This window comes from Talpa europaea (assembly GCF_964194135.1).
Source record: "Talpa europaea genome assembly, chromosome: 3".
Taxonomy (NCBI): Eukaryota; Metazoa; Chordata; class Mammalia; order Eulipotyphla; family Talpidae; genus Talpa; species Talpa europaea.
The window spans coordinates 133,148,136-133,162,554 of record NC_140069.1 but is presented as its reverse complement, the minus strand read 5'-3'; the positions used below and the strand labels follow the sequence as shown (position 1 = coordinate 133,162,554).

At 42.4% G+C, this 14,419-nt stretch overlaps 1 protein-coding gene across 1 annotated transcript in view; it reads right to left on the bottom strand.

Annotated features, from left to right (window-relative positions):
* Positions 1–14,419, bottom strand: part of SND1 (staphylococcal nuclease and tudor domain containing 1) — a gene marked incomplete at its 3' end in the record, with an annotated part of 403,529 nt that overhangs the window by 256,800 nt on the left and 132,310 nt on the right. Inside the window, exon 11 of the mRNA XM_084230071.1 lies at positions 2,703–2,792. Within this exon, the coding sequence (XP_084086197.1) occupies positions 2,703–2,792 (90 nt within the window). The remainder of the gene's footprint in view (positions 1–2,702; positions 2,793–14,419) is intronic.

The window sequence follows — 14,419 nt, the reverse complement described above, 5'->3', positions numbered from 1 at the left end:
CTCATTAAGGCTTTCAGCGCCAGAATGAAATCTTGGAAATGAATCAAAATGAATTTCCGCAAATGAAATGGAGGACACTGAATCTAACACAGGTCCTTAGCAGTTTGCCTTCAATCTTTTTTATCCACATAGTAGAAACCCCTTCAAAACTGTTTTTAACTATAGACTCTCCTCTCTGGGCTGGTCAAGTAAGAGTCTGAGTAGAGAAGATGGTTTTACCTCTATTATCCTGCTTACCCAGTGACAGGCGGCCCTAATCAGCTTTCGTGCACACAGGCACACATGCTCCCTCTCGGTGCCTCTTAATCACCATGTGCCACGCTGAACAGCTGCAGAGGTCTGACGGGAATTGGCAGAAATGTGCAATGATGTGCTAGCCACCCCCCTGAGGCAGCAAGTGCCCTGCCTGCTCCCAGACTCCAGAGCACATGGGTGTTCGCTGTCGCAACTGCCAGGCTCAGAAGACAGGCAAGTGGTTTCAGGTGGTGAGTCAGGAAAAGCAGTTTGCATCAGGAATGTTCCAGCCCAGCAGAGCTGAGCTGCATCCTACTCCCTCGCAGGGATACCGTATTCATCATTTTTACGATGTCACCATGGGGAACAAAACTTGGGCTCAGCACAAATAGAATCCAATCAGCTCTGATGCAGAGAAACCAGTAAACGAGGCTTTTCCCACCAAGAAGGAATCTAATTGCTTAAGAATTACCCGAAGTCTGACAGTTGAGGTCATTTCTTTTATCCTGAGATAGAGGACTTTACAAAGTGTGGGGAGTGGTATAGGGCGAGCAAAGCCCTGGTCTAACCTTCCAGGACCATTCAGCAGCTGCTGCAGGAAGCTGTGATCTCTGCCCCCAGGGATGACATGGAATCAGGGTGGGTAACAGTCAAAGGAACCAGGTGGGTGCCCTGACTCAGACCACACCACTGGCTGCCTGGAAACAAACACACACTCCTGTGCCTGCCTATGTGATTTTGGATGGATTTCAGTGGAAGTGCACATTTGTGAGGGAATCCCTTGTTTATCTCTCTGCTATTGTTTATGAGCCAGTAAATGAGTGATATATCAACTTGGTGAAAAAGAGTTGTTAGACATTCCATCAGATAACAGGAGATCTAGAAATTGAAAGAGGCTTAAAGCCATCATTCGCACTATACTTCAGGAATGAATACAACATTCTGTCAAGTTTTATACAATGACAAATGAGCCTGTTCTCTAAAAGAACCCGAGGAGATTTTATACTCATTTTAGGGAATCCACTTTGGTTTTTCTAACTCAAAATTAACAATTTCATTTCATGCCCAATTTCAAAATCTTTGCTACAACTGATCATTCTAGTGACTTGAGCATAATAATACTGGCTATGTTTATGATACACAACTTTGGCCTTCGTTAAAAAACTAGAGCCTTATCCAACCTAACACATTACCAGTAATTTCAAAATCTGCATTTAGATAGAGAACACTAATGTGATTTTAAAGTGTTATGGCCATCCCCTGGTGGCGCAGGCGGTTGAGCGTTGCACTGTGAAGCTGTCCGCAGCCTCTGCAGTGCCAGTTTGATCCCGGCTGGCCAGCAAGGGTCCCACATGGCGCTGCAGACTTCTCCTGTCACGCACGCTGCTCCCCTCAGCAGTGTACTTCGTCAGTCTGCCTGTTCTGCTCCCTGCTCTGTCTCTGGTGAATCCTCTCACCCTCCCGCGAATCTGGCCTGTACCCCAGTTTTTGTATAAATAATTAAAAATAAATCTTTAAAAAAAAATAAAAATAACTAAAAATAAAGTGTTATGGCCAGACACAGAGCAGAATGGCCTTGCCTTTCGAAAGACAAAATTGAAAGCATCAACCCAAAATATGCTGCTTCCCAGAAGAATCCCCAGTGAAACAAACAAAGTAAGGAAAAGACAAATCACAGTCCCTCCCCTCAATTACCATCAAGTCCCTGATCCCATTCATTTCCTCTGTTTATCAAGGACAAAAAGTCCTGCCCAGGCTATTTAGGGTGAGAAGATCAGGGAAAATAAGTGAATGTCCAGAGGTTCATTCTCAGCCTCACAGAACTGCTGGTAACAGAATACAAGGAAATGCACTCAGAGAGACTGGGCTGTTGAGCTAGAATAGAAAGTCGCTGTGCTACACAGTTGGCCCCAGGAACTGCCAGGAAACCATGCACTCCCCTCCCGACCTGGCTTTCACAGCACCTGCAGAGGAAGCTGTAGGTAATCTGACAAGTCAGAAGTGGAATGGCATTCACACTATGGTGAATTTCAGAAGGCAGGCTCCAATTCCAGGACAGCCCCTCTTCTTGATAGAGATCCTATTCCTCCATATTAGGAGAGAAAAAAAGCAGAAACCTTTCCTCACTGGTAAATCCCACAGCACTGGTCTTTTAAATGGAGGTGGCCAGAGAGAACAAGAGAGCCATGTGAATGGAGCTCAGGGCAATATGCAATTATTGAAACTGGAATTGAGCCTGGACCCGGCAAAGAACATGTCGTGAGAACTTTGGCAATCACACTGTGGTCAGGGCCCCAATTTGAAACCTCTCCCAAGGGATACCTAATAAATAGGCACACCTTTCCTCATATCAAAGTAATTCCACTTGACTTGGTGGAGGGGTGTCATCTGCTAGTCTCACGTATTCTAGCACTGGGGCCCAGCTCAAAGTATTCCCCAACCACTTGTAAATGTTTGTCAGCACATACCTTTTTCCCAATAAGCTTCTTCCGAAGAAATTCCCGGGCTTCAAACATGTAAGGAATGTCATACAAAGGACGGAGCTTCTTGTTCTTATCCTAAAAGCAAAAGAAAATATCACATCAGTAATGAATGGGGGAAAAAGAACATAACCAAGGGAACAAGATACTGGAATGCATCTGAAATAAGTTCTCAATCTCCCAGGATCCCAAAGTACTAGATACATAGTAAATGAGTAATAAATATTTAGTTGGAATGTTTATCAGGGAGCAAGATAATCTTTTTTTTTTCCATGACAGGCTCAAAGATAAGCAACGGAATGTCTGTAATTACCCAAACTGGAACCAAGCTAACTGTTCATCAACAAGGAAATCTCTATATAAACTGCAGTAAAGAAGCCCAGTAAGTATTATGAACCTTGAAATATTTATAGATGTGCTATAAATTGAATTCTTGTAAGTCTTTATTAAGCACCAACCATTAGCCCCATACTAAGCACTCTATATATGTCATAATCCTGGATTCAAAATTCTTACAACCTTACACAGTAATAGAAAAAATCCTACAGATATGAATTAGCAACACGAAGTAGTACGTGCTAAATTACGTAACAGAGACTAGGGACTAAGTGCTACAAGAGTTCAAGGAAGTGGAAAGAAAAAGGTAATCAGGAAATGTTTCACTAACAAGGTGGGATTTAATGTGAATTTGCAAGACAGGAAAGAACCAAGACAAAAATTAGACATGAAAACAAAAAAAGCAAAGCAGGCAAAAAGGAGAGAAGAATAAATATCTCAGTGTAATGTCTCGCCCTCTCTCTCTCTCATCTCAAGGGACCCAGGCTTCTCCTACTGAGGTTATTCCTTTAAGCAATGTAACTTGGAGATGATAGAGAGGGTGTAGACAGTGTTAAAAGTGTGAATGGATAACAACATAAGAGAAATGAGAACCATTTTAAGGAATGAATTAAAAGGAACAACAAGGAAGAGGCAGAGGGGATAAAAGAGAAAGATCACAATATTCTAAGTCATGATGACAGGCACAAGAAGGGGTATGGAAGGCTGGAGGATATACACAAGAAAGAGGGAGGTGTTGGTGTGACTACTTTAAGGTCTCTCCCAATGTGCCCTAATTTCCATGACAACAGAGAACCTGTCCATTTCCATTGTTCTCTGTGACTAGAGTCAAGCACAATACCTCCCTTAGAGCACACACTCAATAAATAATAGTTGGCGGAATAACTACAGATGAAATATTCAGAATGCTATACAAAGAATAAGAATGCCAGAAGAACAGGACTGCAGCCACAAATTTGGGACTCTCCAGGACCCAGATAACATTGGGGGGCGGGGGTGGGAAACAAACAAAGGAGAAAATCTAGGACTAACTCAGCCCTAGGAGCACCATGTTGCTTCCTCATCCTGTGTGGTTAGCCTCCCTGGCCTCCACCTGACAAAACACAGTATCTGTATGATCCAATCTACACTCAAAAATGTATTCAATTTTTTTGTTTGCTTAAATAGCCAAATGTGCCCCCAAAAGAACATTTTGATACCTAGGATTCATATTTAAATGAATCCTAATGAGGGCCTCCCTGGTGGCGCAGCAGTTGAGCGCTGGGAAGCTGCTGGCCTCCCAGGCGCTGGTTCGATCCCCGGCTGCTCCCCAGCCACCGCCACCGAAGGAGGGTCCCACATGGCGCGTAGACCTCTCCTGCAGCCCGCTGCTCCCCTCAGCAGTGTACTTCGGTCCTTCTGCCTGCTCTGCTCCCCACTCTGGCTCTGGCGAATTCTCTCACCCTCCCGCGCTTCTGACTGTACTCAGTGCATGTATAAACAAAACAAACAAATAAATAAATAAAAAAAACATGCCTCTATAAAAAAAAAAATTTAAAAAAAAAAATAAATGAATCCTAATGACAAAGTTGAGGATAAAGGAATCAGAATAGTTGTTTCCTCCTAGGCCCTAACAAAGCCCAAGAATTCAGAACATTTAAACATTTCTACTTGGTATCACCAGGAAAATCTCACATGAGAATATAGATAATTCTTTGAGTTTGAGCTTCATATTCATCATCCAACTATCTTCTGCTTCCTCTGGTTTTAAAACAAACAAACACAGCAGCATCATTCCCCGCTCTTCTAGGAAGTTAAGGCAGCTGCAGAGATGAAGGCCAGTCTCCATTCCTTGCCCCAGAGAGCGTGTGGGAATGCACGCTCTGCACACGAGGAGCTGGGATGGCCAGGTTCGAATCCAAGTCCTGGGGAGGTATGATCTCTGTATAAAAAATGAGAGATGGCCCTAAACTTGATGATCTTGAAAGGAATAATGTAACACTTAGATTTTCCTATAGGAAACAAAGAAAATGGGACGCAGGAGAGGCGCCTGGGCGAGAAGGAGGCAAGTTAGGTAACACAAAGACAGATGGACATGATTATGGATATTTTATAAACGTCCGGGCAGCCAAATGAAAACAGGGTCACTACTGCAGAGCTAAGTATAATAAATAAGCCCTAAAATAAGAGTTTATGATGCTGCTCAGTGACTCAGTGAGAATCTTGCTAGATAGAAGATGCGAGGTGCCGGTCATGAACAGGATTTTAATAAAGACAAAAATCAATGGTTACCAGAATCAGCCCCCAAGAATAAAGTGATACCCATGTATTCATAGCCACCAAGCAATACAGGACAATCTGTTTACAGAGTGTGATCATGCCAGTCTAACCGAATAACATTTTTTTTAAATGAACTGCACAAAATATTTATCTTGCAGCCCCTGATGATTTTTCACAGAACCTGAATTTGTGGGCCTTACCTGTCTTATTCTAATACACCGCAGAGATGCAAAAGCATGTCAGCTGACTTGACACAGTGAACAAAAGGTAAGAAATGCAGCTCCACAAGCTTCACATGAAGAGCGTGGGGTGTGGTGCAGGCAAATGTGTGAAATGGACATCAAGACAAGCCTCCCTAGGACACCGGACAGGAGCAGGCCTGGTCAAAATCCACGCAAAAGAATCGAAGAAAATAAACAGTACACCAGCCAACATCCCATTAAAAAACAGGAAAACTTCAGAGTCTGATTATTTGTTGCTCACAAAGCTGTGAAAGAACTAATAGCACAAACAGAGAGCAAGATATCAGAAGTGAAAACGGAATGATCTTGCTACTCTAACCCTCAGAGCTAGTAGCTATTGACATCTGCAAACATCTTACAAGAGAGATATTAGAAGTCCCTAAGAAACCACAAAATAAAAGCAATTCTTCCAAATTACCAGGTACATAAAAAGCCTTTGAAATCTCTAAGAGGCAATTGAGGTATGGAATGTGTTCTGTGAAAACAGGACTTCAGTTGAATCTTGCCTGCTGAAAAGGACTGTCTCGTTTAGATTCTAATTTACATGGAAATATTTTTTAAAAAATAAAAATAGAAAAGAATGCTTGCTTTATCTGGTGGGTGGGTAACACACAAACCAGTATGTGCTGCATCACGGCTCCTCCTGAGAAATGCCACGGTCGGTAGGCCCTGGGAGGACTCGCATTAGATGGAGCGTCAGTCATGTCAGTCATTAGTAGCACTCACTGGTCTGGGAAGAGCCCCCGCAGTCAACTCTCAGAATCTCAAGACACACCTGGTTTTGGAACAGAATCTTCATTTTGGCTGACCGCCAACCTGAGGTTGCCGGTCATTACTCATTTGGAAGGAATGGAGGGAGCGCCAATCAAGGTCTCATTCTCAATCCCTGTTCAGGTCTAATTTTATCTAACCCATCCTTTAGCCCAAAAAAAAAAAAAAAAAAAAAAAAACAACACAACCTGTAGCCAAAAAAATCTAATGACCTTGGTGTACTGCAGAATTTCTTACCCAGGACAGAATAAACACAACACAAAAAACAGACTGATAAATGTATTCCACTAAAATTTCGTAATGACTAGTGAAAAGAAATCATGAATGAAGTGAAAGGCCAAAAGTAGTCAATAAGCAAAATGCTTGAAAAGTAGAGCTGGATGAGCCGGAACAGGGATGCAGGGACGCAACAGTAATGTGATCAGGGTCCTCCTCACTGAGAAGATTATCTTGGCGCAAAGTGTCAAAGGAGGTATCCACATAGTCACCCGGAGAAAGGCAGAGAAAACAGTCAGTAGGAAAAGTCTTACTTTAGGCGCAGAGATACAGCTTGGGCTGCAGCAGAGAGCACCAAGGACCGCAGGAGGCGATAAAGACAGATCTTACTTAACATTTCAAAGAATTACTTTGGTCACTGTGTGAACAGACACTAGAGCAAGGAAAAGGTAGGGTAAGGAGACACCAATTTCGGAGATTGTGACAGTAATCTGGGCAGGAAATGATGCCAGACGATATCAAGGTGGTAGCCAGAGGGAGGCAACCTGGAAATAGCCCCAAAGTAAATCGTTGGAATGTGTGAAGCGTCAAAGAAAGACTCCAAGGTGACGCCAAAATGTGTTATCTGGGCAAAGGGAAATGTGGGCGGGGTCACAAGTGCAAAGGGGTAGGCCACAGGTAGAGTAGCTGGAGGGAGAGAAGGTGGCACAAGGTAAGCTCCTACTGCTTGAGAGCCAAGGGGAGATACTGAGGCGGCAGTCGGCTGTATGGTGTGGAGTTTCAAGAACCATCTGAGCTGGTGACATACATCTGGATGCTGTTGGCATACAGGTGGTATTTAAAGCCAGAAGACGGAAAAGGACTGAGTACTGAGGTGCTAGAACACTAAAAGGTAAAGAATAAGAAGGGATCCACAGAGAAGGGGAAAGAGCAAGCCATCTGTGAGGAGGGCAGGAGGAAACTACCAGAGTATTGGGTCCTAACAGTCAAGGGAAAAAAGTGAAGTGAGAAGGGAGAAATGACCAACTGGGTCAACTGCAGCCAAGTGAGGCAAGGAAGAGGCGGACTGAGATTTGTATGTTGGTTAAGCTAAGTGTCGGTCAGGTCACGAATACCTTAACAACAATAGCTCTGGTGGAGCAGTAGGGACAAAACCCACTGAAACCAGGGATGGAATGAGAAGAACTGGAGAACGCAAGTACATGCCACTCTTGTCAAAGTTGTGCCAGAAGAGTAGGAAGAGATAATGTGGCAGCAGGCAGAGGTAGCAGGGTGGAGAGGTGTTTTTATTTAAGATGGGAGAAATAACAGTTAAGTGAAAGACACTTAGGTGATAATGTAGAAGAGAGGAGGAAACTGCAAAGCCAGTGTCCTTAGACAGGCATGGAGGAAACAGCTGTCATATTATAACGGCATCAACAGCACATCTTCAGATGTGTCGATGCAGAAACTGTGAGGTGGGGGATATGGCAGTGAGATTTGCTAGAAGATCACTTCTGATTTACTCAGAAAAGAAATGGGGAGAGTGACAAACAACCCAATAAAAGAATTGGCAAAAGGTATGCGCTGGTGTTTCAGAAAATAAGTCTAACTCGACATTAAGTGCATGAAAATAAAATATAACTTCATTAATGTCAGGGAAATAGATACTACAGGACATCCATTACACTGGCAAAAGTCTGAAAGGTAAGAATGTAGAAGGAGGAGGATGTACCCTATAACTGCTGATGGGAACATGGCGCTACTTGGGGTCATTTTAAAATTGAAGACATGCATGCATCCTACAGTGGGGAATCCCACTTACAAGCAGGTAAAGACCCTAGAGAAGGCTTGCATGTGCAAGACATGTATGACAGTGTTCATGTTAACCACATTTATGGTACAGCCATACGGCGGAATTCTACAAAATGGTTAAGCTGAATAGATCGACATCACATACGAACAAATTGAAAAGTACTGAGCATGAAGAGTTGCAAAGTGATCAGGTAGAATCCCATTTAGATACAAACAAAAAACAGACACAAGTGCCATTTTCATAGAGCTAGGTAAGTAGTAACAGCTTAAAAATGAACAGAAATGAAAGGTCACGGTTACTGATGTGGGAAGCACAGCAATGGAAGGGTAAAGAAGGGGACGGAATGGACTTGAGGAGAATACACAGACTCTAAGGCTTTATCTCTTTAAAAGAAAAAAGAAGACTCTAAAGCAAATGCAGTCTATCAAGGCTGCGAGGGACTGTCTGTTATATTTTTCTAGAGCACTGGATTTTAAGCCAAAATGTCTAAGGACAGGAAACCTCCTAGCTTCGGTCATCTTTGCTCACACTGCTCATAATATTGCATACTTTTATTCCTCTGGAGCAGAATAACAGACCATTCTTGTCCTGAGAAATGCATTATATTCCTATCCCCACCCCCCACCCCCCCACCCCCCACCCCCCGCCTCGAAAGGAAAAAAAAAAGATTCCTTCATTGATGTAGTCTACCAGACAGAAGGGAATAATTTAACTACAAACATACTCTCAAATAACCGGGGTCAAAAAACAAGTTTGACTTCTTAAAACGAGACTTGAACAATAATGTATTAATTAAAGTGGCCAAACAGAATCATACTCTATGAAGTCTTAAAACTGACTGTTGAATTTAAATAACAACAGACATGATCAGATTAAAATGGGTAAAATTTCTAACAGTAAATAAAGGACCATCCCAGAGGCCTGCCACACATGCCATTTTAGTAAACAAAGGCTGTGATTTCCATTTGAATTATAGACTTAAAATAGGAACATTACCACATGCCCTGGGCATATTTACAATCAAGGACTTTTCAATTCCCTTGGCAGCCAGGAGACAGAATCCACAGGAATATCCACTGTTTTATGAACCTTAATATATGCACTAGTACATTTTTATAAAAGGTAGGCCAACTAACTAGAAAACTATACTAGAAAGGTTAAAATTTGAACCACCTTGGCCAAGAAAGGTATCTTATACAACTGTACCTACAGGAGTATACACAGAAGATTCATAGTCAGATCTTTCCCCAGGAGCTGTTTCAGAGAAAAAACTTCACTTCCTAGTTAGCTGAATTTTATCACCCCAATCCAAATGCCTCTTAAATGTAAATAGGAGTTTATTAAAGATACATGTTCTGCAAAGATATGAGACATTGAGGAGGGATGGGGGGAGGGAGAGTGGAGAAACAGGGGAGGGGAGCACAGTGCAGGGTGGTGGAGGACTGTGGGCATTTTGGAGGTGGGAGAACTATGGTGACCACACCTAGGGGTGAAATCCTATACCGTGGAAAAATAAACACGGATATTTAAAAACAGCACGAAGAAAAGACGGTCTAGGTAAGACCCAAAGTCGCTCCAATCATACATTTCATATAAGTCTGCAGGAACCAAAGGAGAAATAGTAAAATATCAAAAGTGAAACCAAATAAAAAGGAAAATAAACCGAGACCTGAGTTTCAGCTTAAAACACTCTAGTAATAGTGGCAAAACAAGATCCACAAATATTTCTCCAGCCCGACCATGGGAAGAATGCAGTCAGAATCAAGAGATAAAAACTCCCTGCCTGTGCCAGGGAAGAGCAAAAATAGGCAGAGCCTCTTGCGTGCCCACCATCATCCACAGTGGTCTGGGCCTAGACAGGCCACAGTGACAGCAGAAAAGAAGAGGAAGTGACAAATGCAAGAAACAGTCCCAGTTACAAATGTCTCCTGGCAACCAGCCAGAAGGAGAACAGTTTCACAGAATCCAAAGACGAAAGAAGCAAAGCAGATTTAGGCAGCTTCATGTCCTTGAAGGGACTCGAGCCGTCATCTGCAGTGCACAGCATATGATTATGTTCCACAGGAACTTCCACATCCCAAAATTAAAGTACCATTTCCAAAACCATCATGTAAGGGGGGAACAAAAATCTGTCTCTGGAGACAGCTCTTCTACTCAATTACATTAGCCGACTAAGTGCTCTTTGAGAAGTACTTGTTATTTATTGCTTAGATGCAATAAAGATAAGGGAAGGAAAGGAGGCCCAACATGAGGACCCCATCCCCACAACCCAAGGCCCTTATGAAGACTTTGAGAATGAGCACTTGATAGGCTCTAAGGTCTCCCAAAACATTGTCCACATAGCGAACCCTATGGGTCTGTCCATGTAGCTACAAACACCTGTGCAGGTGTTGGAAAAAGAGGGGAATAACCCCCTACAGAGCTCAAGACCAAGGTAAGAGAAGGCACACAGGAAGCTGTGAAGCCAGCAGCAAAGGAGCTCCTGGACCAGGACTACAATCAAAAATAAGACTCTGGGACTACACCCGAACTTCATTTCTGTGCATAAGGACCCCTTCCAACAAGTCACAGAAAAAACCTTTTTCCCACCCACACCGAGTGCTATGAAAATAAAAATCTGCTCCCAGGATGAACATTAACTCTGAGCCATCGTTCCTAGAGGAACAGTGAGCAGCAAGCACTAAGACAGGGATAAAGGAGCCAGAAGAGGCACAGGATCCTTCATGAGAACAAAGCTCAATTTCAGCCCTTGGGAAGACACACAAAGACCTCGAAAGCAAACATTCCTCAAGCAGTAGATGGCAGTGAATGATCACGAGTAATGGACAGCTTGTTGCTGATGAGAAGAGGCCCCGGTTCTAAGCAATGACTGGCACAGCAGCTCCTGGCTTGCCTTACTTTCCTTTAAGATTTATCAATTCAAGAATCAGCTGTCATTATACATGATTATGTGCCACAGGAACTTCCACATCCCCAAAGTAAAGTACCAGGCAACATTTTTCTAAACCCTGTAAAAATCATGAAAAGCCTACTAAATATATTAACACAGATAAAAGCACCCCTCAGTTCACATTCAAGGAAATTGGAAAACCAAACCTACAAATTTAATGTTACTAAGAAGCAAAATTAGTTAAGTTTTATAACATCTAACACGGATGTTAACAAGAGTTAAAATGTCAAGAGACAAAGAGATAAGCCAAAGTTACAGCACTAATCACGTTCAGCCTTGTAATACCGTAAATTAATTACTTCATATAGGTCTTATCTTCCCTACCAGACCGCAAGGGACGGTGTACAAGAGAGAAAAGATCTCCCTAATATGTACTTAGAAAGTGCCTAGCACTGTGCCATATTCCTGGAAAAAGGTAATACAGTGAAAGAATAAACTGGGGGAACCAAAAGGGCCCATTTAAAAAATTTACTTCTGAAAACTCAAAACTACCTTTTTTAATGATGGGAATAAATCAAAGTGGTTAACAAATATCAAAGTGAATTCTTAAAAAGGTAGGGAGGCAATATCACTGCAGATTCATGCCACTGTTAGCAAATGAAGCTAACGAATGCCACTTATAACACACTAGTTGAATGCTGACTTTCCCCAACGCTTCTACCTGCTGGCTACTGTTATCAAATACAGCAAAAAGAGAAGTAAATTAATGAATGACAATTAGATTCCAGACTACATTATCTCACTGCACAACAGCAAAATCTAGGCTCTCTGTCAGCAGTGATGCAAAATTAGTACTCTGGGTAGCTTCAGTATGTAATGTTAGAAAAAAACAAATTTATAAAACAGAAACAAGCCTATTGACCAGGCTAAGACTTTAAAGCAATCTTCTGCTATCTCTCCAAGTTTGACATAATGAATTCTATCACTTATGATCTTTGAAAAACACATACCCTCAAGCTGTCATTACCGAATAGTTATCAGAAATCCTTACAGAACACATTTAATACTATTCAGAGTTCAAAAAAGCTGAAATGATATTCTAATATCTCGTGTGTGACAGTTTAACACTAAAATAAATATGATCAGAAGATAAAATATTAAGGGGTTAATTTCCTCATGTGAGATCAGTATTCCCCTGAAATGGCGTGAATTTGAGATTAAACTTAAGCCTAAGATTAAACTTAAACCTAAGTAACAGTATTCACCAGGGTGGTGTTCTGTGGTTAAAAGAAAAGGGTAGTAATTATAGGGCCCATCCTTTGTTTGAGAAAGGCTAATGAGCTGAAATAAAGCTGACAGGTGAGAAGTTTTGTTGAGTGACACAGTCTTCCTATTCTGTTCCAAAAGGCATATGGAAATAAGAAAAAAAAAATAATTAGTGTCTCTCTAGAAGGGCCTCTCACTTCTGAGCTAACAGTTCTGAAGATATACTGCAGACATGAAATCAATGTTAACATAGGACCCTCCTTCATTGGAAAAGGACACACACACACACAAAAAAAAGAAACCCAAGTTTCACAAGTGGGAGGGAAAAAGGAGCGCGGAGCAAGAATCCTCAAAGACAAAAGCAGCCCCAGAGATCTGGGAGGTAATGGAAACCAGCAGAGACCAGTATATCACAACTGGCTCTGCCCTTCTGGAACTTCTCTCCTTTTCACTGGAAGCTCATAATTAACCAGTTGGCCCCAAATCATGTTTTCTAGTAATGGAGAAATCTTCTCCCACACTTCTTACCCTTCATCCCCAGGCTAAAAATGGAGAGCCAGGGCTCTAGGAGACAACCCTGTTACTTAAAGTACAGGCGAGCAGCCAGATGAAACCCATCCAGCACAGTGATGTGCCACAAGCACTCCCACAGTTCTAGAAGCGGAGGAACAGGAGGAAAAGAAAATAAATCTCTCACAATAGGGAACCAATTTTCTCTGTAACAGACAGCAAGATTGGGTGAGCCCATTCAGAAGATAATGTTTTGTTAGAGAAATGCTTCTTTGTGAATGTCTTCCCTTCTTCACCATATTAAAAAATAATAATTATTAAGGTTTCTTCCTGGAACAACACAGAAGGGAAAATGATGCTGGATATGACACCGTTATTTAGCTGGTGCCAGTGGAACCTTCAATTGAGCCAGATTTCCAGTCAAATTTGTGCAGCAAATTGTGGTGCATTTCAAAAAATGAGACTGAATTATGTACGTGCATGGCTTAAGGTCTCCCTTTAGACACTGAATTTCTGTTTTGCCAGTTGCATCAGTCCAAGGTCTGTATCAGCTGGCAGGTCTAGTGCCACATATTTTATACACCAAATTCAAAGTACTCTCAGCCAGTGCGTAAATATTCAATGAAACGAGGCTTATACCTTTCAGGACAGATGCCATTTTAACCACAGAGAACAAAGAGAACTCTCTTTTACCATACGGTCTACAACATGTCATCAATCAGACAAGGACAACATCTATCACACACCAGGACCACGAAGAAATACAGGCAAATGAAGTTCCAAGAACTATAAACGTTCAAGGGGATCTAGTACCAACTGGCATGGCAATTTCATTATCTACACATACAGTGTGTGCAGCCCCCAGCTGGGGGGGTGGGGGGTTGAGGACCTTAACAAGCCGGACACCTGCCAGAGCTGCTCCTGGGGAACACTGTCCCTTCACCCAAACCTGAAATACACACACGGAGTAATGCGCTGGGATAATTTGCACCATTTGCTTTACTATTGGCTCACCTAGGAGACAAGCAGGCAAGTAACCAGGCCTCAAGGACAGTCAGGTGATATGGGGGCAGCAGTGGGGGCTTCTCACTCTGTGACAGCGGTTGTCATCCACAGCTGTTTGGCTGACAGGGCATGAAGGGCACCAGAGACAGGGTATTGGTCTGTGAGAATGCAGGCTTAGCTACTGCTTTAGGAAATGCCACCCTAAACTCCCTTTTCTTATAGCCATAAAAGACACTTTAATTTTGCCTATTTAACAGTGTTGTGATGTCAATCACTGCACAGCCCCATAGTGTGAACCGCACACGGACCTTTCCTATTGCAGCCTTCAGATTTCACTCCCTTAACCAAGGGGTAGCTCCACACTAAATTTCTACATTTCATTACAAAGGAAAATAGACCCCACTAACCATTTGAG